We start from the raw sequence: 27,262 nt of genomic DNA, 5'->3' as shown, positions 1-27,262 counted from the left end.
GGATTAGATTGATAATCATAACGTTTTTATTTAACTAGGCAAGGTAGTTAAGAACAAATTCTTATTTACAATGTCGGCTTACCCCGGCCAAACCCTAACCCGGATGACGCTGGGCCAATTGTGCGCCACCCTATTGGACTTCCAATCACGTCCGGTTGTGATACAGCCTGGAATCGAACCAGGATCTGTAGTGACGCCTATAGCACTGAGATGCAGTGCCTTAGACCGCTGTGCCGCTCGGGAGCTTCTGAGTGACTAGTGTGAGGTCATTGAGAGGCAGTGTTATCGCATAACATTGGCACGAGGATACCGGCCCGGGATACCAACCCCAATCCCTTCCAGTTCCAACCCGTTTCAACAGTGTAGTTTCCCCGAGGCTCCACCTTTGACTGAACAGCTTTGAGTTGGTAGTTAAATTATCAGTAAGTCTTTGAAAATCTGACAGCAAAAAAAACCGATTTGAAAATCTCTTTGAAAATCTGACAGAAAAAAAAAAAATCAAATATTGACTGGCTGAAGTAAAACTATTACGTTCTTTCTTGTCTGTCTTTTGTAATTTGTTCAATGAACAATAAAATAAGGAACCATCTGTACTGACACAATAAGGAAGCTCTTCCCTTCCGTATACACAACTAACTGTACATGTTCAATTACATATTTGTTTTTCAATGATATAGCCTATGTACACACAATCGCTCATGACGCAATTACGCAAGATTTTAGTTCTTGGTTTCTGAGAGTAATGTGTCTTTCTACCCCTCATTTGTTCAAACACATTAATTAACAAGATCTAGTATAGGAAATCCATACAGTGTACCATACTGTTCCCTGTTGAATAGATGTTTCACTGTAAGCCTGTACCTGTCATGGTTATATATTTATTTAATACCTTGTTTAATACCTCTGCTTTTATGGCTTTAGTGCTCTGTACTTCTTACTGTCAGATATAAACACTGGAAAGAGGAGGGATCAGCTTGGATGGCTGTGTTTATAGAGGAGAGAGATCCACAAGCCAAGTGGGCAATGGGCAAGACTCAAGGGAAACACACTATGGGACGTTTTCCAGGGCACAGCCTAGTCCTGGACTAAACACCAAGCTCAATTAAGAATCCCCATTGAAAATGCTTTTAAGTCCAGTATTAGGAGTAATCTGTGTCAGGGAAACTGCCCCTACATGTCTGTTTATAGCATAGAAATGGATTTCTAGCTCTATTCCAATTAACCATAGGCTGATTCAAGTAATTAGGACAAATCCTTTGGGAACATTTGGCACAGACTATTGTCATTTCCCAGAAATCCCCACATTGCCTGTCAGTTCAATATGCACATTGTTCTCTCTTTTGAAGGATAACGATGCTCTTTATTATCTTTGTTTAGTATGATGGGGCTGCTAAGAGTGTATTTTGTGAGATGACAATGTTTTATTATATTTGGGCTTCATCATCATCATATTCAATTTGATAACGTAAATGTTAGAACATACAACATGGCCTTTGTAAGTCCTGTTTAAATGTTTAGTTATAACTTCCAGATGGACATTTTTTAAAGGGTGGATGTGTCTTTAAGAATATTACCTGTCCATACTACAGTGCGCTCGCAGTCTGTCGCGAAGCCAGAGGGTTTGCGTGAACGTTCCAAAAAGTGGATGTTTAGGAGACTTCTACAGAACGGCGTGGAGTCAACGTCCTGTCGCCTCACTGCGCCGACACTTTACTGTAGATATGGAAGGAGATGCATAACTGTATATTAAGACGTAACCGTATTATAATAAGATACCATCTGACTGCTGTGTCCGTGGGAATTACTTCGTAATTGGGGGATCATCATATTCATGCGGGTTTATTTTGCTTTGGAATTCTTTATCTGTTCTTGCTCTTGACATGATATCCACGGCAGATTTTTTTTTTAACCATGTCTTTTATAATTAATTTGGCAATCTGCTAAACTTTGGGGAGAGCATACAATATTCTGTCTGTCGATCACTTTGGATACTGCGAGCTATGTTGCCAAGATGTTACAAGAGACCAATGTTTCGTCCTTTTTTCTGGAAACAGTCTTAACGCTCTTATTGCAAACAAATGTAAAAGTACAATGATACATTCATACTGAAACCAAGGGATTACACACAGAAGGACGGTGGAGAATGGCTTCGAAGGAGAGGTTGAATGAGCTGTGGATTTTATATTACACCAAGGTAAGTTTAATACGGGGGGGGCGCTGACACCTGTTGTTGAATTGCAATTGTCCTATATTTGCTTGAAAGCTTTTTTCGAAGGTATCACCGGAAAACATGACTGCAGTGCACGCTACAGTTGGCAACCATATTTGCCAATGCTTGTTGTTCTGATAGTGAGCAGGCGGAATCGTATGAGGAAGTATTTGGGATTCATGCAGGATGTATTTTGAGCGTGTCGACTCATAAATTTCACCTCTGTCCATAAACAGGCAGTTTTATTCCGTGATATGCCAGCACTATCTACGGTTTAGTTTATCTGATTTTGTGAAACATTGTTCTAATTCTATGCTAGTATAACTTGGCGTCGACAACTCTGGATATGGTTCCTTTACCTGCTGGCTACTGCCAAGGTCAGAGATGGAATAGGAAGCGAGACACCCCACTCGCTGTTTCTTTCTGGTCCAGACCCAGCTGCTACTGAATTAGTGTCTATGGGAGACCCACCCCGTTAAGTAGACCGGAACGGACCATTTTTTTCAATGGTAAACTGCTTGAGTGAACCATCTTCATTTATCCACCATCTTTGGTCAGGTGCCCTCTTTACTTCCTGAATGTAGTTCCTACTTGTCACATGTATGTTGTTCACTTTAGCAGAGTTGGGGTAGGCCTATAGATAGTTATCCTTCTCTTATTTGTTTAACAGATGATTTATTCAGGGATATGGGTCATAGCATAACATATTTGCAACATTGTATTGGCAGTGGTGTAGCGCGGTTTCACGGCCCCGCAAGGTCTGTGCAATGGGGCATAGAGAAAAATGTGCCGTTTTATAGCAAATGTCGTGGTATTTTACACATTTTTGCCATGAAGCTGAGATAAAATGTTCCAGTTTTAAAGCTAATTTCCCCAAAACTCGTAGGCCGTGCGCTATGCCAGGGTTTATCAGTTTGTAGACTACTGAACCAGCACCTGCCTATAATAAATACATCGTAGCCTACAAGAACACAACTGTTGCAACAGCATTAGCATTTTCATCAGCATCACAAAACTCCTTGTCTGAAATGTGCCGAGAAATTAAAAATGTGTGTTATTGATATAGCCTACACACACTAGTGGTCTGCATTGCAACCCTGACAGATTACACCCAGGTCGGCCTGCAACAAACATTTCCATAAGAGTGGTGGAAAAAGACTTGTCCTTGGTTTATTTTAGAATTGGGTGTGACTACTAACTGGCAATGGTCAGTCATCCATCCCTTTTCACGATTCCCCTTTTGAATGAAAACATATTGCCTGGAAATTAATTAATGATACTAAATTATTCACTAGATTTTGCAATCTGTTTCAAATGCCTAAGGAAAAGTTGCAATGAGTACTGCAGTCTTTTACTATTATGTTACATGCCTATTTTGAGGTGCAGTTGGTGACATTCCCTTCTACACCCATGCAACCATACCTAGGCCTTCCTCTCCTCTCCCTATTCCCTCTTACCTCATAGCTTGAGGCACTGGCAGGCATTGAGGGGTTAAACATGGCAGAAGACAAAGCAGATGGACCTGTTTCAGCAGGTAGAAGAGCAGACAGAGGAGGGCCCCTCCCTCACTAGGCCTACCTCCTGTCCTGTTGGTCCACTAACAGAGGAGGGCCCCTCCCTTACTAGGCCTACCTCCTGTCCTGTTGGTCCACTAACAGAGGAGGGCCCCTCCCTCACTAGGCCTACCCTCCTGTCCTGTTGGTTCACTAACAGAGGAGGGCCCCTCCCTCACTAGGCCTACCCTCCTGTCCTGTTGGTTCACTAACAGAGGAGGGCCCATCCCTCACTAGGCCTACCTCCTGTCCTGTTGGTTCACTAACAGAGGAGGGCCCCTCCCTCACTAGGCCTACCTCCTGACCTGTTGGTTCACTAACAGAGGAGGGCCCCTCCCTCACTAGGCCTACCTCCTGTCCTGTTGGTCCACTAAGCCCACAGTCTGCATCCCGAATGGCACCCTATTCCCTATATAGTGCACTGCTTTTGACCAGGGCCTGCATAGGGAATAGGATGCAACCCCATTGCTGTTGGTTTAGATGCCCACACACAGTACATCTGGGTGGGGTCACATTTTAAGGCTGGGACGATACCAGTATCTCAATATTTTTTTTCCATGGCAAAAATGTAAACAGGAAGCAGACCAAACTCGTTGGTCCTTTAACCTGCTGGATGTAACATACTGTGTGCTGTAGTTTGGAAATATAAATACATGTGACTCTGGATGACAACATAATGATGTTTGTTTCCAACATTAAGGCTGTTTTCCTAAAACCCACTTTGTATTTTGTTTTCTTGCCGCTCTACTGTTGAGTATCTCTATATACTGGTTTTGTCCCAGCCCTTGTCCCATTTCAAAACAAATGCAATCAACCAATGTGACATCGTCATTGTTTAATACGTATCTGCATGCAGAGTGGGTGCCAGTGTTTGAATATTATCTGGTGTGTCAGTCTAAGTCAGGGTTTCCCAAACTTGGTCCCGGGGCCCCTCCTAGGTACACACTTTGGTTTTTACCCATAGCACATCACAGCTGATTTCAAATAATCAAAGCTTGATGATGAGTTGGTTATTTGAATCAGCTGTGTAGCGCTAGGACAAAAACCAGAACGGGGGCCCCAGGACCGAGTTGGGGAAACCCTTGTCTAAGTGAGGCTTCATTACTCATGGTTTTTATGGTGACCCCATTGTCTGCAGGTTAAACCTTTACTGGGTGTTCTAACAACTACTGTTAGATGTACGTAGGAGAGGTCGACCGATTTATGATTTTTCAACGCCGATATCGATGAATCCGTCGATTAAAAAAAAATGTATATTTTTTTTAATATATTTGTAATAATGACAATTACAACAATACTGAATGAACAATGAACAATTTCATTTTAACTTAATATAATACACATCAATGAAACATGTTAAATTTGGTTTAAATAATGCAAAAACAAAGTGTTGGAGAAGAAAGTAAAAGTGCAATATGTGCCATATAAAAAAAAAAAAAGCTAACGTTTAACCTGTTGAGTGTAGGGGGCAGTATTTTGATGTTTGGATGAAAAACGTCCCCGAATTAAACTGCCTATTTCTCAGGCCCAGAAGCTAGAATATGCATATAATTGTCAGATTAGGATAGAAAACACTAAAAGTTTCCAAAACTGTTAAAATATTGTCTGTGAGTATAACAGAACTGATATTGCAGGTGAAGACCTGAGGAAAATCCAACTAGGAAGTGCCTCTTATTTTGAATGCTCCCTGTTCCATTGCATGCCTTCCCTCCATTTAAAGGGATAGCAACCAGATTGTGTGAAGTCTATAGACAGTTTCAGCGTTTTATTCTGAAAAATGTGCGAGAACGATCACATCGCGTCAGTGGATGGCTGGGTGCCAGCAGAGTTTTGCATGTGCAACAGCTTGGAGCAGACATTTTATTCTCTCTCTCTCTCTCTCCTACTGAAAAAGCTACGGTTCGGTTGAAATATTATCGATTATTTATTGTAAAAACAACCTGAGGATTGATTATAAAAAACGTTTGACATGTTTCTACGAACTTTATGGATACTATTTGGAATTTGTCTGCCCCGTCGTGACCGCTCGAGCCTGTGAATTACTCAACAAAACGCGCCAACCAAATGGAGGTATTTTGGATATAAAAATAATCTTTATGGAACAAAAGGAACATTTATTGTGTAACTGGGAGTCTCGTGAGTGCAAACATCCAAAGATCAAAGGTAAGCGATTCATTTTATTGCTTTTCTGACTTTCGTGACCAAACTACTTTGCTGCTAGCTGTTTGTAATGTTTTGTCTGCTGAGAGAGATGTCCATACATAAACGCTTGGTTTGCTTTAGCTGTAAAGCTTTTTTGAAATCTGACACACCAGGTGGATTAACAACAAGCTAAGCTGTGTTTTGCTATATAGCACTTGTGATTTCATGAAAATTAAATATTTTTAGTAATTTAATGAGAATTTGGCGCTCTGCAATTCAGCGGATGTTGACGAAAATGATCCTGCTAACGGGATGGGTGCGCCAAGAAGTTCCTTGCTCAGAACTTGAGAACATATGAAAGCTGGTGGTTCCTTTTAACATGAGTCTTCAATATTACCAGGTAAGAAGTTTTAGGTTGTAGTTATTATAGGACTATTTCTCTCTATACCATTTGTATTTCATATACCTTTTGACTATTGGATGTTCTAATAGGTACTTTAGTATTGCCATCCTAATCTCGGGAGTTGATAGGCTTGATGTCATGCTGGCAAAACGCACAAAAGTGCTGTTTGAATGAATGCTTACGAGCCTGCTGCTGCCTACCACCGCTCAGTCAGACTGCTCTATCAAATCATAGACTTAATTATAATATAATAACACCCAGAAATACAAGCCGTAGGTCATTAATATGGTCATATCTGGAAACTATGATTTCGAAAACAAAACGTTTATTCTTTCAGTGAAATACGGAACCGTTCTGTATTTTATCTAATGGATGACATCCATAAGTCTAAATATTGCTGTTACATTGCACAACCTTCAATGTTGTGTCATAATTATGTACAATTCTGGCAAATTAGTTTGCAACGAGCCAGGCGGCCCAAACTGTTACATATACCCTGACTCTGCGTGCAATGAACGCAAGAGAAGTGACACAATTTCCCTAGTTAGTGATTTTAAGAAAGGCATTGATGTTTATGGTTAGGTACATTCGTGCAACGATTGTGCTTTTTTCGCAAATGAGCTCTTGTTAAATCATCCCACGTTTGGCGAAATTGTCTGTCTTTGTTAGGAAGAAAGTCTTCACACAGTTCACAACGAGCCAGGTGGCCCAAACTGCTGCATATACCCTGACTCTGTTGCACAGAACGCAAGAGAAGTGACACAATTTCCCTAGATAAAATAAATTCATGTTAGCAGGCAATATTAACTAAATATGCAGGTTATATAAAATATATATACTTGTGTATTGATTTTAAGAAAGGCGTTGATGTTTATGCTAAGGTACACATTGGTGCAACGACAGTGATTTTTTTTCGCAAATGTGCTTGTCAAATCACCCGTTTGGCGAAGTAGGCTGTGATTCAATGGAAAATTAACAGGCACCGCGCAGATTATATGCAACACAGGGCAAGATAGATAAACTAGTAATATCGTCAACCATGTGTAGTTAACTAGTGATTATGTTAAGATTGTTTTTATAAAGATACGTTTAATGCTAGCTAGCACCTTACCTTGGCTCCTTGCTGCACTCACATAACAGGTAGTCAGCCTGCCACGCAGTCTCCTCGTGGAGTGCAACGTAATCGGCCATGATCGGTGTCCAAAAATGCAGATTACAGATTGTTATAAAAACTTGAAATCAGCCCTAATTAATCGGCCATTCCAATTAATTAATTCGTACCTCTAGTACAACGCATATTTGACTTGTTCTTAAGACTGGCAAATCAACAGTAATGATCTGATTAGCCTGTGTGAGAGAAAGGTAGACTATTGACTAGTGTGTTCTAGACTGGGCATTGGACAAGATTTAACAGACTCGTGTGTTCCAGACTACCTAGGCCACCACAGGTGTAGGCCCCCATACTGTCTCTTGTTCTCTCTCTCTATGTCCACTGTCTGTGGGTGTACTGCTGAGCTCAGTGTTATGTTGTGTCTGCCCATCTGTGTCTAGCATCGGGTCATGACAGTCACCGCTGTACCATGTCAACCACTTCCTCCTGATCTGTCTCTCTGTGTGCGTCTCAAATAGCACCCTATGCCCTATATAGTGCACTACTTTTGACCAGGGCCCATAGAGCTCTGGTCAAAAGTAGTGAGCTATGTAGGGAATAGGGTGCCATTTGGGACATTATCTCTCTGCAATTTGGAGGACAACTGTGATGTCATGGAGCCACTTCCTTTCCCCATGAACCTTTCAGACTGACGGAGACGACTGCATTTACTCTGTTCAGCAGGGTTTTACAACACACACAGGCTGAGCCTCAGGTAGTTTTGCGAGGTAGTAAGATTTCAATTTTGCATGTGTACGATGGCTTGCAAATGAACAGAACCCAACCAACACATTGTAGTTGTAAATGAAATGAGAACACAGCCAAAGGGCACCCTATTCCCTTAAAGTGCACTACTTTTGACCAGAGCCCTATTGACCATTTCAGTATATGTCATCCAAAGTCTGTCGACACTTAAATCCTGGAGGTAAATGAGGACCGACACTGACGAGATTGACCTTGATTTCGACATGGAACAACAGAAAGGGTGTTCACACTCTCAAGATGATTTCACAACATTACACTGTATGGTAACAATCACCTGCTGTGACTGTCTCCACTCAATGAATGGACTGCGGTGAGGTAGGCTGACAGAACAGGCGAGGTGTAACTTAACAGGGGACTTAACATTCACCTGCCCCTCCTATAGTCTCCATGAGAATGCAATGTTCTTCGTCTTTTGTTCAGTACCTGTATGTCAAGTTAACATCTTCTATAGTATCATGTTTAAACTGGATGTCTGCCTGCGTACCTGTGTCTGACACTCACATGTCACACACTCAGTATGGTGTCACTGTATGAACCAAATGGAGCATGAAGACATCTGAAACTATTTTAAAGAAAGTATTTGACAATGGCTGCATCCTAAATAGTTCCCTATCCTGTATATAGGCCCATAGGGTTCTGGTCAAAAGTAGTGCACAAACATAGGGAACATGCTACCATTAGGACACTCGGTGTTTGAGTTTGCATTCGATGTGCACTTCAATGTCAGGAGTTGACTGTATTCAAAATGCTCACACGCTGAATGCATGAGTCCTAGCCATCGCTCTGCTTCTCCAGAATCTGGAATAGAACATACGACTTGCACTGGCACGTCAGTGACTGGAGCTGTGCGTCCTCTGATTTGTGCAATACATTCTTTACACACATCTTAAATCAGACCCAGATTCAGCGCTTACATAAAGCTTAGAAATCCTTTGCACATGTATCTGCACCTCGCTGTGCATGCAGTGGCTGTGTCCCCCACATGGCCCATAGGGGTCTGGTTAAACTATGTGTTATATAGAGAATGGCTCATAGGGGTCTGGTTAAACTACGTATTATATAGAGAATGGCCCATAGGGGTCTGGTTAAACTACGTATTATATAGAGAATGGCCCATAGGGATCTGGTTAAACTACGTATTATATAGAGAATGGCCCATAGGGATCTGTGTATTATATAGAGTATGGCCCATAGGGATCTGTGTATTATATAGAGTATGGCCCATAGGGATCTGGTTAAACAACGTATTATATAGAGTATGGCCCATAGGGATCTGTGTATTATATAGAGAATGGCCCATAGGGATCTGGTTAAACAACGTATTATATAGAGAATGGCCCATAGGGATCTGGTTAAACAACGTATTATATAGAGAATGGCCCATAGGGATCTGGTTAAACAACGTATTATATAGAGAATGGCCCATAGGGATCTGGTTAAACAACGTATTATATAGAGAATGGCCCATAGGGATCTGTGTATTATATAGAGAATGGCCCATAGGGATCTGGTTAAACAACGTATTATATAGAGTATGGCCCATAGGGATCTGTGTATTATATAGAGAATGGCCCATAGGGGTCTGGTTAAACTACGTATTATATAGAGAATGGCCCATAGGGATCTGTGTATTATATAGAGAATGGCCCATAGGGGTCTGGTTAAACTACGTATTATATAGAGAATGGCCCATAGGGATCTGTGTATTATATAGAGAATGGCCCATATGGGTCTGGTTAAACTGTTTATTATATAGAGAATGGCCCATAGGGGTCTGGTTAAACTATGTGTTATATAGAGTATGGCCCATAGGGGTCTGGTTAAACTACATATTATATAGAGATTGGCCCATATGGGTCTGGTTAAACTATGTGTTATATAGAGTATGGCCCATAGGGGTCTGGTTAAACTGTTTATTATATAGAGAATGGCCCATAGGGGTCTGGTTAAACTGTTTATTATATAGAGAATGGCCCATAGGGATCTGGTTAAACTACGTATTATATAGAGAATGGCCCATAGGGGTCTGGTTAAACTACGTATTATATAGAGAAAGGCCCATAGCGGTCTGGTTAAACTGTTTATTATATAGAGAATAGGGTGTCATTTTGGAACGCAGTCAGTGAAATATCTCTTGTTTATCTCGGAGGGGAAACAACAGATTTAGGCTATTGGCTGCTCTTCAGTGCTGCATATCTCTAACCTGTTTATAAAGGGGAAATCTGGGATTCAAACAACAGGTTCTGATTGGGTAAAACAGTTTAACTAAATTCACAAGGATGATTTTAAAACTATTTCAAGGCATCTGCACATCCTCAGTGTTGTCATGCAGGTATGGACATGCAGAGCCTTCAGAAAGTATTTAAACCTCTGGACTTATTCCACATGTTGTTGTGTTGTAGCCGGAATTCTAAATGGATTCAATATATTATATATATATATATATATATATATATATATATATATATATATATATATATATATATATATATATATATATATATATATATATATATATATATATATATATTTTAAAAAATTCTCTCACCCATCTACACTCACACAATACCCCATAGTGACATCACAATACCCCATAGTGACATCATAATAACAAAGTGAAAACATAGGTTAGCAAATGTATTAAAAAGGAAATTCAGAAATATCTCATTTACATTCACTACCGTTCAAAAGTTTGTGGTCACTTAGAAATGTCCTTGTTTTTGAAAGAAAAGCCTATTTTTTTGTCCATTAAGATAACATAAAATTAATCCGAAATACAGTGTAGACATTGTTAATGTTGTAAATGACTATTGTAGCTGGAAACGGCAGATTTTTTTAATGGAATATCTACATAGGCCCATTATCAGCAACCATCACTCCTGTGTTCCAATGGCACGTTGTGTTAACTAATCCGAGTTTATCATTTTAAAAGGCTAATTGATCATTAGAAAACCCTTTTGCAATTATGTTAGCACAGCTGACGACTGTTGTCCTGATTAAAGAATCAATAAAACTGGCCTTTAGACTAGTTGAGTATCTGGAGAGTCAGCATTTGTTGGTTCGATTACAGTTTCTGATCAATTTTATGTTATTTTAATCCACCAAAAATGTACTCTTCTTTCAAAAACAAGGACATTTCTAAGTGACCCCAAACTTTTGAACGGTAGTGTCAGTATTCACACCCCTGAGTCAATACATGTTAGAATCACCTTTGGCAGTGATTACATCTGTGAGTCTTTCTGGTCAAGTCTCTAAGAGCGTTGGACACCTGGATTGTACAATATTTGCAAATTAATATTTTAAAATTCTTCAAGCTCTGTCAAGTTGGTTGTTGATCATTGCTAGACAGCCATTTTTCTAGTCTTACTCTAGATTTTTAAAGACAAAACTGTAACTAGGCCACTCTGGAACATTCAACAGTCTTGGTAACCAACTCCAGTGTATATGTGGCCTTGTTTTAGTTTATTGTGCTGCTGAAAGGTTGAATTTGTCTCCCAGTGTCTGTTGGAAAGTAGACTGAACCAGGTTTTCCTCTAGGAGTTTACATGTGCTTCGCTCCATTCCCTTTCTTTTCATTCTAAGAAACTCCTTAGTACTTGCCGATGACAAGCATACCCATAACATGATGCAGCCACCACCATGCTTGAAAATATGAAGCATGGTACTCAGTGACTTGTTGGATTTGACCCAAACATAATAGTTTGTATTCAGGACATAAAATAATATTTTTGGCAGTTTTACTTTAGTGCCTTATTGCAAGCATACCCATAACAGTATGCATGTTCTGGAATATTATTTTGGTTGAAATTATCGGGTATTGTGTGTAGGCCAGTGACAACATCTAAATGTAATCCATTTTAAATTCAGGCTGTAACACAACAAATTGTGGAAAAAGTCAAGGGGGGTGTGAATCCTTTAATAAGAAGGTCCTGTATACAGTCACAATGATCTGCTCATTAAAAGAGAGATTGTGGACTAGTCAGATCTTGTCAGATGGCTGTGTAGAGTTATGTACATTCTCAAGAGGCAGCTGTCTGCTATTGGACCCCAAGGTTATTGATTGCTCTTTTGTCTGTCTTCATATATGTCATTACTGTTAGGGTGTACTGTAATAACAGATTGAAGTGTTCATGAAAGTATGGACTGGTGCATCAATGGACAGCTATTTGAGAGAATATACAAATGAAGGGGGGTTATGTACAAGACCAGAGCACAGTGATACTGACCTGAATGTTATGTATAAGACCAGAGCACAGTGATACTGACCTGAATGTTATGTACAAGACCAGAGCATAGTGATACTGACCTGAATGTTATGTATAAGACCAGAGCACAGTGATACTGACCTGAATGTTATGTACAAGACCAGAGCATAGTGATACTGACCTGAATGTTATGTATAAGACCAGAGCACAGTGATACTGACCTGAAGGTTATGTACAAGACCAGAGCACAGTGATACTGACCTGAATGTTATGTATAAGACCAGAGCATAGTGATACTGACCTGAAGGTTATGTACAAGACCGGAGCATAGTGATACTGACCTGAAGGTTATGTATAAGACCAGAGCATAGTGATACTGACCTGAATGTTATGTACAAGACCAGAGCACAGTGATACTGACCTGAATGTTATGTACAAGACCGGAGCATAGTGATACTGACCTGAATGTTATGTACAAGACCAGAGCACAGTGATACTGACCTGAATGTTATGTACAAGACCGGAGCACAGTGATACTGTAGCTGAATGTTATGTATAAGACCAGAGCACAGTGATACTGTAGCTGATGCCCTCCAGAGGTAGTGATGTGGTGACGTCAGCCCTTCCACTGTTCCTCTGCCTGTGGGAGAGGGACATGGACCCTGGTCATAAGTAGGGTCCGTGGAGATGGGAAAACACACGTTTCTGGGGGATCAGGGGTCATTATGAGAAATGAAATCAGGGAGGCAGTGAGCTGCTTCCTGTCTGGAAAAGGAAACGGGTATAATCACTCTGTCAGTAATTATCCTGGTGACTGTTCATCTAGCTAATGACTGCCTGTGGTGGAGCAGAGCTGTGACTGACCATGGTGACAACCCCACTGTCACTCAGCTGCAGCAAAACCCTACACTACACCCTCCTATTAGACTTCACATGTGTGGTCCATAGGGCTCTGATGAGCAGAGATGAGGTATCGTACTCCCTCGGCCCTCCAGCTTCATCTGGCCTTCGCTAGTTCCCTGGCTGTGTCCCAACAGGCTCCCTATTCCCTAGATAGTGCACTATAGGCCCTAGTCAAATATAGTGCACTATGTAGGGAATAGGGTGCCATTTGGGACGTATACTCTGTTTAGGATCTCTCCTGCACTGCAGCCTCTGTGGCCAGAGTCTGTTTACCAACAAGCAGCTGAATTAGGAAACCCAAAGTGCTCTTTGTTCCCCCTCAGCTGGTGCATGTCAGGAGGCTGGAGCGCCCCAGAATGTCAAGCAGCTCAGGGCAGCACAGCTGCACAGTCCGTCCCACTTCCTCCCTTCTCCTCCCGCCTTGGCAGCCGTTTTAACGGGTGAAGTTTCCCCTAGGTACAGATCTAGGATCAGTGTCCCCACCCCTAATCCTAGGCTTAACAGTTAAAACTGACCGAAGATCAGCATCGAGGGGCAACTTCACCCTACACCTTGGCAGCCAGAGAGTAATAGAGGGATCAGGGAGATCAGTGCACATTAAACTTTTGATTATGATGTCAATAGTCATGGTATACACTTTAAAAAATATATATATATATTTAACACGTGGTTTTGTTTACAACAGAGAGTGTTGATAGTGTCGGAACAGGCTTTATAGTAGTAGTTGTGACATACTGTTTTGAGGATGTGAAAGAGGCCTACTGTTGCATTATGGGTAAGTTGTTGTCGTCGTCTGCATTAGTAATACATGTGTTTATCAGAGGTCAGGGGCTCAGGGGACTTGGGAGGTGAAAAGGGAAGGGCTGGTAGAGGGACAGGAAGGGCTAGTAGGGGGACATTTACAGGTGTTTGGCTCCAATGACATTACCTGCTACTGTGTGGCAATGGATGCATTGGTGCATTCCATTCCAAATGGCACTCTATTCCCTTTATAGTGCACTACTTTTAACCAGGCCTCTGGTCAAAAGTAGTGCACTACATAGGGAATAGGGTGCCATTAGGGACACCACATTGCCTTCTGTTGTACTACTTTGTACTCATTTCCTGTATCTGTAAATATCGTTTAGATTCCCCTTGTATTTGTGGTTTGTAATTTTGAAATGTAACAAAGTTCTCCTTTTGCACTTCAGCTTGAAATAAGGGAACTATTGGTAAGAGGAGGAACACAAGGGTAGTGGAACACTAGGCTCTATATGGATGGAACACGGACGTTTCACAATATGTAGGATATTACCCAGATGGATGTAGTCAGTATTCACCCATGTAGGATATTACCCAGATGGATGTAGTCAGTATTCACCCATGTAGGATATTACCCAGATGAATGTAGTCAGTATTCACCCATGTAGGATATTACCCAGATGAATGTAGTCAGTATTCACCCATGTAGGATATTACCCAGATGGATGTAGTCAGTATTCACCCATGTAGGATATTACCCAGATGAATGTAGAATGTAGTCAGTATTCACCCATGTAGGATATTACCCAGATGAATGTAGTCAGTATTCACCCATGTAGGATATTACCCAGATGAATGTAGTCAGTATTCACCCATGTAGGATATTACCCAGATGAATGTAGTCAGTATTCACCCATGTAGGATATTACCCAGATGGATGTAGTCAGTATTCACCCATGTAGGATATTACCAAGATGGATGTAGTCAGTATTCACCCATGCAAGATGTTTTGACTGTAGTTTTAAGTGTGAATCCCAGTGCTGTTTCAGTCTTTTAGTGTTTGTTGATATTATGTCCCTGGTGTACAGTACAGGACCATGTCCATCTGAGGATCTGGGCGATAGGAGCATGGCCAGACATGATGTGCCTCCCCAGATCTACAGTATATTCAGATCTCAACTTGTGGTTATTGTCACCTTTCCTGTGTGCCCTGTTTAAGCAGGACGCTTCCCAGATCTACAGTATGTTCAGATATCAACATGTGGTTATTGTCACCTTTCCTGTGTGCCCTGTTTAAGCAGGACGCTTCCCAGATCTACAGTATGTTCAAAAGAAGGCTATTATCAGCTGATCAGATATTTTGGTCTCCACAGCATCTCATCAGACACGTTGTGTTATCGTTGAATTGAGTTGGATGATGTAGATGTTCTTACTTGATGTGTTTATCTTTGTCATCCTTAGTCAACTCGGGGCTCATCTGTAGTAGAGACTTTGGTCTCAGTATGACGCCCTGATTTTAATATAAAGGTGAAATAAATCAAACAGCAGCTGCAGTTAGAGTACCTCAGAAAGGCCCTGAACTAAATCTGTTCACGTCTCCGCTGGAGCGGCTATTGCGCTGTTTCTTACCGCGTGTTGTCGGAAGACCAAAGCCATAGTAGTATGAAGATTGGGACACACACGTGAAGTTTCATGATAATCCTCGATGGATTATGGACACGTGGTTTTGTTTAGGAACTTTTGTTTGACATTTTTGGCAATGTGAAACCAACCAGACCAGATAACAACAAACACAATGTAACAAAATAAATCTAACTCTGATTGGAACTGTAGCTGAAAACTGTGAAAACGCCCTGATTCCATTACTAGCCATGGTACGACTCCAAAGCTTTTTTTTACAGGAATGAGGTTGTGTAGAAAACCTCGTCTTTTGTCATATCATCGCTAAGTTGATGAGGCCGTGTGTCTCAATCTTAACACACAGGAATAAGTGTTGTAAGTCCCAGGCTTCCTACTGTTGTGGCCCAGTCCAGAGGCTGTAATACTTTGTTTTGATTGCAGCTTTGCCGTGAAAAGAGCAACACCTTCATCACTTCCTTTAAGTCAGTTAACGCCCAGAGAACACAGAAAAAGACATTGGTTTTATCAAGGGTTTCCTCATAGCGAGGTGAAGACTTTAATGCTGGGAATTGAGACACAGACAATAGTAAAAGCCTTTATGTTTTGTCTAAGTAGAGTCATTTATTCTAGAGATGGAGAGATTTTTAAAACCAGCATGATGAAATCCCATTGAGGTCGACATAAAGCTTCCAACAACCTGATGAATGAGACAACTAATGTGGCTGAGTGGGTGTAGAGATAATGTCTGAATACAGTAAGACTGAAAACGCAGAGACGTTGTGTTAGGTTATAAAGGAGCTACTCCCTCTGTAAGTACTCTGTAATTGCATCATAATATGAGTCAGCCCGTCTCTAGTACCATTAGTCTGACTAGTCAGCTGTGGATTTGTGGAAGGCCGTCCGCCTTATTACTGGACGCCCACAAGACTAGATACTGAACGGCTTGATTGTCGGTAAGGCATATGTAGCCTAAGTGCCAGTCTGTTGGTGCTATTATTATGCCAGCTCCTTGCTGTCATTGTCAAGCCAAACATGACAATGAGTGTCAAGGAGTTTTCATGATACAGTGGTTCCTCATTATGCATTTGGGTCCCTAGGTTTTTATATGACCAAGTGGTTCCAATGACAAATGTTGATGCGAGCCACCCTTGCCTTGTGGCATTCTTCAAAATGACACATGTTGATGCGAGCCACCCTTGCCTTGTGGCATTCTTCAACGAAGATGGCTGACAAAACATTACGGTCGAACCAGATGTAAGTTGTTATGACGTCATAATGAGTCAAGCTAAAAATGTCGCTGGACCAGACAGGACTTACTTGCTACTCAATGTAATAAAGTAATGACTTTTCAAATAAGTTACCTTACACGTTATGTTGGCTGACAAGTTGTTAGCTACGCTGTCCTTACGAACCACATAGCATATCATTACAGCAGTATGTACCGGTATGTTAGCTAGCTACCTAACATTAGTAGTTATACATCAAACTTGCCAGTATATTAACTATAGGCTAACTAACTACTGGAGTGATGCTTAGAATTCCATTAAAAAAGGTATCCCTTTATTTTATCACTACAATCTGTTCGGACGAAACTGGGAAAAAACAACTTGTGTAGAAAGTTAACATCCGCACCTCGATGGTGTCAACTGTGTTTATATCTGCGTAAAATAAAAACTTTGACTATTTCTGGTCAAGCGATCGATGACAAAGGAGCTTGCTGCCCAGACTTACATAATTACAAAGAGGAGATTCTCCTGATTTAAAATGGTGCCCATGTAACAGTTTTGATTCCGTCCCTCTCCTCGCCCCTACCTGGGCTCGAACCAGGGACCCTCTGCACACAGACAACAGCCACACTCGAAGCATCGTTACCCATCGCTCCACAAAAGCCAGCGCCCTTACAGAGCAACTACTTCCAGGTCTCAGAGCGAGTGACGCCACCGATTGAAACGCTATTAGCGCTCTACCTAGCCATTTCACACCGGTTACACCTGACTTGAAAAAAAACACGAAATATACACATTGCGAGATATTTTGCAAAATATACAGACATGCCTATATTTCCCCCATTGGAAACAATGGGAAGACTGCAGAGTTCCAATATTATTTTTGTTGTTTACATTTTGTTGTTTGCATTTTAACACCATAATATTAATCAAGTTAATTAAGCCAAATTTCTTACAATCAATCCCATATACTATGTTATTACAAAACAGGTTTTAAATTCTCTGGAAATGCCAATACGGAATACTATCAAATGCTTCTTAAAGATGCCCCCTGGTGGTCAAACTAGCAATAACTTGCAGTAACAAGAAATGGCTGGGAATTAAATGACGTGCCACAGAATGCTGCAGCAGCACGCAGGGTGTGCCGCAGTATGACAACTTTAAAATGAAGAACCAACAGACTGTAGCACAAACAGACTGCCACTCAGGCCCCATCTGCTGTACCCACACTGGATGCCCACTAGCTACAAAACAGCTAGAATATAACCCCGCCAGATACAGAACAGCTAGAATATAACCCCGCTAGATACAGAACAGCTAGAATATAACCCCACTAGATACAGAACAGCTAGAATATAACCCCACTAGCTACAGAACAGCTAGAATATAACCCCACTAGCTACAGAACAGCTAGAATATAACCCCACTAGCTGCAGAACAGCTAGAATATAACCCCACTAGCTGCAGAACAGCTAGAATATAACCCCACTAGCTACAGAACAGCTAGAATATAACCCCACTAGATACAGAACAGAGAATATAACCCCGCTAGATACAGAACAGAGAATATAACCCCGCTAGATACAGAACAGATAGAATATAACCCCACTAGATACAGAACAGAGAATATAACCCCGCTAGATACAGAACAGATAGAATATAACCCCACTAGATACAGAACAGAGAATATTTCCCCACTAGATACAGAACAGAGAATATAACCCCACTAGATACAGAACAGATAGAATATAACCCAGCTCAAGTGAGCACAGCACAACAAGGTGAGTCCAAAAATGTATTGTATGCTGCTGCATAAATGATGTAATATGCCAGGGAGATATGTATACTGTAGCTAAGAAAGTAATACTAAGTGTATGTTATGTAGTAAGAAGTTAGTAGCCCATAAGATGTGAGTGCCTCACCCAAATAATTTGGTATATTTACCCCTCTTAATTTAGGCTACTGTTCTGACTTGGTGGCGCACATATAGCCTATAACCTGTTTTTGAGAAATGTAATCAAAATATTGTAAGAGCTTTCATTGTCTGCTTATATGCCCCCTTTATTTATCCTACGGTTCTGACTTGGTGTACAGAGAGATCACTGTAAGAATGGCCCATGTTCTGAATTGTGTTGCTGTACATTTCAAAAGGGCTAAACAAATAGTTATACTGAATACGTCTGTCCTAGCTCGCTCACTAATGTCTTAATCAAAATTACAGATGACCCCTTATCCGCTTGTCGTCCCCTTATGCCATATTTTATACATCTCAGTTGTCAGTAGAAACCATATTTGTTTAAACAAGTCAGCCATATCAGCTATGTTTTTTTAAAGGGCAGTAAATGAGGCTGAATGAACTGTTTCGCTGCCAGATGAAGCTCCCCTGATAACCAGGTGTAGCAGAAGCAATATGTTGGGACAGCTTTATGGAGGCCCTAACAGTTTGTGTGCACCGTTTGTCACCGTTATAGTGCAATTCATGTATTGTTTAGTGTTGTGTAGTGTAGTGGCTTTGCTGGCATGCATCCCACTTTTTTTTTTGCCCCACCAAGATGTACATGCTGAAATCATCACTGCTGCTTTGTATGAGTTAGCCTAAGCCTATCTATTGTATTCAAATGAAAATGTTCACATTATTCAAACACTCAGAATTCGCCGCTTCAACTTCAGTAGCCTACCTCTCCTGTCGTAGTCGGGCGTGGGAGTTCAAGTGGGCCTAGTAGGTGTGGTGTCATTGAAATAGAGTAGGCTGGCTACATGGGCGGAAGAATCACGCGCCAGTTAACTTAACAGTAGCGGTGCGTGTGTAAAATGACCTGGGAAGCCAAGTGAAGCCATATTACAACCTACACTGTATGTGTTGTGATAATTGCGTTGTTTGCTGTTCATTTATATGCCTTGTGACTGTGATATATAGGCCGAGACGACAATAAAACAGTGGCAGAATAAATTCAACCACACCTTTGTTTTAATCACAAAACCGGATAGCAACCTCTGTCCAGTGAAGTCCACGACACATGTTTATTTTATTTATTTAACCTTTTAGTAAGACAGTTACATGACCTACAGCTTGCTTAAGCAAGTTAACGTTACTGACATTTCCGGACCACTAAACAACTATTGATTTAGAACCACAGACAAGTTACCGCAAATCACAAAGAAAACAGGAGCTGCCGCTTCTATTTCTGCACTAGTCAACTTCAACATTTCAACATCATCAAATCACCTCTGCTTAGTCTAAAACAGTGACAACTAAAAGATAACAAAAACAATTTAGTCCAATCAACATCACCTAAATATGATGTGACTGTCCATGCTTCTGATTTATGTTTGTGCGTTCGTGCAAGTAGAAAAACCTGTTTACTCACCCAACATGTAGAGAAAGGCCAATGCCATCCTCCTCTCTCATGTTGACGAAACGGTCTCCCACTCTGTCATACAGTACACGCTTGTATTTGGTTGTTGTTCTAGTCTACCTAAATAAAATGCTTGCTCGCTAGCCTAACTTCCATTCATGGGTAACGTTAATTAGTTAACATTAGCCTTCTACATCTAGCTACATATTGAACTTCCATCCTCTCAGGCCAGGGGCACAACAATGTATGAATTAATGGTTGGATCAGAATCACCGCTACAATCATTGGCCAGTACGGAGAATTAAGTCCAAATCCCTATCTCCATCCATGGCTAATTTAGGAAAGGGACGATTGTATCTATCTAGCTAGTCACCAGAGAACAACAACAACGAGATGCAACAATTCAAGTCGTTTCTGTTAAAGACTTGTGCTCTCAAAGCCATTTGATAGGACCAATCAAATATGATCTCCCTCGGTTTAGCTCAACACTGATTGGCTAATTTGTATACTTTTTTTTGTCAAGGATGGCCTAATGCTCGCTGGCTTCCCTTTCATTCAATGCTACTGGCGGCAAGAATGTCCCACTCGTTTGGACTAGACATAGAGAGACAGAGGGTTGCTGTTTTCTCGCTCCTTTTCCTGTGAGATTCATTCATTCAGCCTCTTGCGAATTGAAGCGAAATTATGAAACACAAAGAGACGAGAAAAACAAAATGTTTATATTTTTGGGGGGGAGCCTGGTTTCCCTTGTCGTTCGTGAATAGACTTCACTCTAACTTAAATATGAAATTAACTTTAAATATTGTAATGAAACACCAGGGAGCAGGTCTCTAACCCTCGACCTTCGAGCCCGAGGTCCGGCGCGCTATCGACTGTGCCGCAAAAGCTTACTCGTGCGGCAGAGTCGATTTCCGCGCTTATAAACCCAGGGTCGTTACACTACTCCCTCCTTTCAAAGAGTGCGTCCTCGCGCTGGCTTGCGACTCTACGTCTTACAGGAACGCGCTCACCAGCCAAGCACTGTCGTGGGTGCAAGGTCCGATCACTTCTGACACCAATGTAATGAAACAGCAGATAGCAGGTCTCGACCTTCGAGCCCCGGCGCGCTATCGACTGTGCCGCAAAAGTATGCCCGTGCGGCAGTGTCGATTTCCGCGTTTATAAACCCAGGGTCGTTACAATATGATTAGACTAGTTTACTACAGTGTCTGTAAATAAATATGTTTAATGGAAAGAAACGGAGGGCGCTCAACCAAAGTGAGTCGAGCTGCAATCAAAAAAATCGAATCATCATGAAAAGGAAAAGATCAGTCACACCGACAGCGTCATTGTGCGGAATGTTACGCGGCATCATCTGGATATGTGTGCAACAAAAATTCAACATTCACCTTTCTGCTACTATTTCTGTCAAGCCGTCTACGCATACAGTTTGACTCATAAGTTTGATTAGGCTATTGCCTAGAAATACATATTGGTCACCCATAGTCTATTTCTCAGTTTGAAACTCCCAAAGAGTAGGCTATAAAAAATAACTCAAGAGAAAGGTTAAGTCTCTCCAACTCTGCTGACTTCAAACTACATCTACCATATTGGCTGATATAGCCCAGTATTAAATATAGATGGCCTAATATAATGGACTACGTGAGAATCTCTGGTAATTCTACCTATTTCTTAAGTAATTTGCGCATTTGATATTGTCTATAGGGCGCAAAATTGCTGGGACCATGGCTGGCAAGAGAGCTATGTCATATACGCCTAAAATAACTTAGCGGGACTGCGGTTGGGTTTGGGACCAGTTCTTGCGGTAACGAGTGGGAGTCGCACAGAACACCTGCGGGCGTGGTGCAGTATGAAAATCTGCGCGTGGGAGCAGGATGAAGAAATCAGTCCAGTGCAGACCTCTACTGTGGATAACTGACAATGATGGGATTATTTCAAGGTAATTCTATTTTCATGTCACTGAGACAGACAGATGGTCAGACTATGAGGTGGCTTTTGAAATTAATAAAGTACACGTGTTTATGGAAAGCCATTATGGCTAAACTTGGATCACAGATGAAGACTTGAGGGCATATTATATTTGTACTGAGACTTTTACTTGTGTCTTACTGTGCAGAGCAGGTTCACATCGGTCAAGTACCTTGTAATGACTGTCATACTGAAGCTATAGTCAGCTTTCCAGTGAACAGATCTAACACTTCCCAATACAAAAGTCATTCAGAAACACTGTTCTTCTTCAGAAAAATAAACCTATTATCACCTAGTCAGATATTTTGGGTTCCACAACAACTCTGTTCAAACATTTTGTATACCAACTGTGTTCCCACACACGTCAGTCATTCTGAGAAGTAGAAGGCTGAGTACATGCAGTGCTAGATAGTTGGAGGATGCTGTTGGGTCGAGCCCTTACCGACATCCCCATCTGCTTCACAAATAGCTCCAGTAACTAAAGAGGAAGAGGCCTACTATGAGGAGGCTGAGTTTGAGCGTCGTGTGGAGGAAATGTGTTTCGGTTATAGTGACTTGACATTTCCTGGTTGCTTGACAGAAGGAGAGAGAGACGGAGTGAGTAAGCGACAGACGGACAGACAGACACTAGTGCTGATTAGGAGAGCGGGCTGGAGACCGACAGACACTAGTGCTGATTAGAAGCGATGTGCTACTTACTACTCTGAGGAGCTGAAGCACCCTGTGGGCCTGGTCTGGACCTACTGTTTTGACTCTGGACTCCCTGATAACCTAGGACCCAGGAGGGCTCACTGAGACTGGGTTCCTCTGAACCCCTTCTCCCTGCCCTCCCAGACACATGCAATGAGACATGGACTGGCCCACAAATGACAGTCAACTGGTAGGCTAATATTATAATTTCATTCTAGATTGATTACAGAAAACGTGAAGATATAAGATGTTCATCCACTCACATTGATGCACTGCATCTTACTGTATGTTGGATTTCACGTCTGTTGCGTTGCCTCTGCTGATTTCAAAATACTTTTGTTGAAGTTACACATTTGCCAGTAGTAGTGATCTTTAAACGGGGGGTTTCTGAAGTATGTTTTGGATTGTGCCTTGCAGCCATATTGGTGCGGCTGCCAGCTGTTGACAATGTAGCTAACTTCCTCTATAGGGGCCCGTGGGCGTCTGTCAGGCTGCAAGCATCAACGAGGCATGGTTCATTACTAAACTAGCAGCAGTAGAAGTAGGCGTCTCATAGGGAAGTGCCTGACTAATTGTCAGGTCATGTGGTGTCACCTGATGTTGTTTGGGTGTAATGAGTCAGGTTGGCCCTTGTGGGAACTGTAGTCCCTCACTCCACACACCGCCTGATGTGTGGAAGAAAATAACACTCCTCGTTCTCACGTGAAGAAGGCTTTGCGTCTCTCTAACGTCGGGCTCTGTGTGAAGTCAGGGGAAGGTCTTCACTTCAACACCATGCTGTTTCTTTTCTCCCTAGTAGAAAGCTGAGCTGATGTAGCATGTCTCTGTGTGAAGTCAGGGGAAGGTCTTCACTTCAACACCATGCTGTTTCTTTTCTCCCTAGTAGAAAGCTGAGCTGATGTAGCATGTCTCTGTGTGAAGTCAGGGGAAGGTCTTCACTTCAACACCATGCTGTTTCTTTTCTCCCTAGTAGAAAGCTGAGCTGATGTAGCATGTCTCTGTGTGAAGTCAGGGGAAGGTCTTCACTTCAACACCATGCTGTTTCTTTTCTCCCTAGTAGAAAGCTGAGCTGATGTAGCATGTCTCTGTGTGACTGTAATGGCGCTAGCAAACTAGGTTTGAAGTGTCTCTGTCACAGTGCACCATCACTAGATGTTCTTGGATGATTTGAACGTGAGACGTCAGTTGCACATCAACGAATGTTACCACTGACCTCTTATCTCTACGACTGATAACATATGTTCCCAAGATAGATTGATATGTTGATAGGGTGAGGGAGGCTTATACTGAGCCACACTGCAATAGTAGATAGTACTCAGTCTCTCTGTGATGCTCTAGTTGTTTAGTGACATCAATAGTAGATAGTACTCAGTCTCTCTGTGGTGCTCTAGTTGTTTAGTGACATCAATAGTAGATAGTACTCAGTCTCTCTGTGGTGCTAGTGTTGTTTAGTGACATCAATAGTAGATAGTACTCAGTCTCTCTGTGGTGCTAGTGTTGTTTAGTGACATCAATAGTAGATAGTACACAGTCTCTCTGTGGTGCTCTAGTTGTTTAGTGACATCAATAGTAGTCTCTCTGTGGTGCTCTAGTTGTTTAGTGACATCAATAGTAGAGTCTCTCTGTGGTGCTCTAGTTGTTTAGTGACATCAATAGTAGATAGTACTCAGTCTCTCTGTGGTGCTAGTGTTGTTTAGTGACATCAATAGTAGATAGTACTCAGTCTCTCTGTGGTGCTCTAGGTGTTTAGTCAATAGTAGCCTGGGTTCCAGTCTGTTTCTGCTCGCTTGCCAACTCCTTGGCTTGACAATAACAGCAATGGAGTAGGAAAGAGCACAAACAGATCTGGGACCAGGCTAGTTGAGGCTATGTAAGAGATGGGAAACAGATCTGAGACCAGGCTAGATGAGGCTATGTGAGAGATGGGAAACAGATCTGGGACCAGGCTAGATGAGGCTATGTGAGAGATGGGAAACAGATCTGAGACCAGGCTAGATGAGGCTATGTGAGAGATGGGAAACAGATCTGGGACCAGGCTAGATGAGGCTATGTGAGAGATGGGAAACGTAGTGTGACTTGATAGGAGGAGAGTAGCAGGATATGATGAGGCAGATAAGAGCTGCAATATTGACAGAACTTACAGAAGAACTCTGTATACATGTCCCTGTGTTATAGACCTACAGTAGAACTCTGTATACATGTCCCTGTGTTATAGACCTACAGTAGAACTCTGTATACATGCCCCTGTGTTATAGACCTACAGTAGAACTCTGTATACATGTCCCTGTGTTATAGACCTACAGTAGAACTCTGTATACATGTCCCTGTGTTATAGGACCTACAGTAGAACTCTGTATACATGTCCCTGTGTTATAGACCTACAGTAGAACTCTGTATACATGTCCCTGTGTTATAGACCTACAGTAGAACTCTGTATACATGTCCCTGTGTTATAGACCTACAGTAGAACTCTGTATACATGTCCCTGTGTTATAGACCTACAGTAGAACTCTGTATACATGTCCCTGTGTTATATAACCTACAGTAGAACTCTGTATACATGTCCCTGTGTTATATAACCTACAGTAGAACTCTGTATACATGTCCCTGTGTTATAGACCTACAGTAGAACTCTGTATACATGTCCCTGTATGAAAGTTGAAGGCCAGTCACCCTGTCCCTTTCCATTTAAAGCACAGTATTTAATGGAGTTAAGGATGGATAAGTCGATTGATGATGAAAGGAAGCCACATTCTTTGTGCATAAATAATGTACATGACTTAACCAATGTTTTATTTATTTGGCCTATAAAGAAATGTGTAGCTTGTTACTTTCGTGGTCGTTTTTTTCAGCCATAGGCCTACAATTTAGAAAAAAGGCTTGAATGCATTATCTCATATGCTCCTGAATGTGCCATCACTTTCGTAAGGTTGCTGTAACTTCCTGTTGCAAAAACAAGACGTCAGCCCCCTCAGGTTGTTGTTTAGAGTCTGAGTGTAACACACGGCATAAGGACAACCTGTTAGCACGGTGATCAGAAAACATCAACCAGAGGGTACAGTCCTTTTAACAGAATGTTAACGTGCACTGGTCCACGTGCACTGGTCCACGTGCACTGTGCTTTTGCCATGTTGTGTTTACTAGTTCTGCACGTGTGACTTCAGAATCAGAAAATGTTATTGCCCTGCAACAAATGTTGCCAGGGATTTTCCCTTGGTGTTGTACCGAGAAGCATCAATCACATCAACCCAGATCAGACTTGTGCCAGTATGACTGGAGACTCATCCTCTGTCTCTCTTCCCCTCCTCTCCTCCTGCAGAAAGATGAGGGCTGCCTGCAGCAGTGGCTGGAGGCTTTTGTGGCTTCCTTTGAGAAGCTTGTTGATGTGCAGTCACTGGAGCCTCGCAGGTGAGTTGACTGATTGGCTCAAATGTATTTCCTTCGTCCCAAATTGCAATCTATTCCCTGTACTACGTTTGACCAGATCCTAGATCTGTGACAAGGGGAAACCTCAGGGCACTGGTCACAGGGTGTGTGACCAGCTGGCTGATACCTTGTCATCTAAAAGGCTTCAAAGTGGATCTGAGCAATGAGACAGTTGTAAAAGTACTTCATTTTAAATAAACTGCAGACTTGGAAAGTAAATTCACATGGCTGGGGGCTAAAATAAACACAGTCTCTTCCACACAGTCAGGAAACGCCTTCAGGGAAACACAGGCCCTGATTACACATCGCAGGACCACGTGCCAATTAGCCACACCCACCAATTAGCCACACCCACCAATTAGGCAACATAATGAGCCATGCTAAAACATGTTAGGAGATGATAGAAAGTGAAGGTTGAGCTGAAATAGAAAATAAACAACATTACTTCACAGTAATCTATACTTTCAAAATGTCAATAAAATATACATTTTGTCCATAGTGAAGGGCTCTCTTTCACAGATGGGATAACCTCATTGACATTTTGAAAGTAACATTGAAAGTCACATTGTTGTACGCACATCACATTATAGGAGCGTTATTAGTGTGCAGGCAGGTTCTTTCTTTAATTCATCAATATGTTACCAAATCCCTGCTGAGGGAGGCATACTGTAGGCTACAGGTGGTTTGTGTCAGACTGAGTTGGGTGAACTCTAACCTTATTACCAATCCAGAGGTGTAATTTTGACATGTTTATAGTAAAGTAGTAAAACGGCACCATCCTCTCTCTCATCTCTTCTTCGTCCTCTCGCCTTCCTCTTCCCCACTCCGCTCCTCTCCACCACCTGTTCTCCCCGACCCATTCTCCTCTTCCTGCTCCCCTTTCTCTTTCCTCTCCCCTTCCCGCT

General features: G+C 41.8%; 1 protein-coding gene across 7 annotated transcripts in view; it reads left to right on the top strand.

Annotated features, from left to right (window-relative positions):
• The first annotated feature begins 1,064 nt into the window (after positions 1–1,064).
• The window catches only part of LOC149984794 (neurobeachin-like protein 2), a 131,875-nt gene continuing 105,677 nt past the window's right edge, over positions 1,065–27,262 (top strand). For 4 of the 7 annotated variants that reach the window (XM_090186837.1, XM_090186832.1, XM_090186824.1 and 1 more), the window contains exons 1-2: positions 1,065–2,194; positions 26,251–26,339. In XM_090186837.1, coding sequence (XP_090042963.1) covers positions 2,144–2,194; positions 26,251–26,339 — 140 coding nt within the window. In that variant the 5' untranslated portion in view covers positions 1,065–2,143. Of the gene's footprint in view, positions 2,195–22,598; positions 23,122–26,250; positions 26,340–27,262 lie in introns of those variants that run through there. The other 3 variants (XM_090186843.1, XM_090186840.1, XM_090186827.1) reach the window with 1 other exon arrangement.

This window comes from Oncorhynchus mykiss, chromosome 2 (assembly GCF_057628025.1).
Source record: "Oncorhynchus mykiss isolate SJ-2025 chromosome 2, ASM5762802v1, whole genome shotgun sequence".
Classification (NCBI taxonomy): Eukaryota; Metazoa; Chordata; class Actinopteri; order Salmoniformes; family Salmonidae; genus Oncorhynchus; species Oncorhynchus mykiss.
The sequence above is the reverse complement of the archived record's forward strand: the minus strand, read 5'-3'. Positions and strand labels throughout refer to the sequence as shown.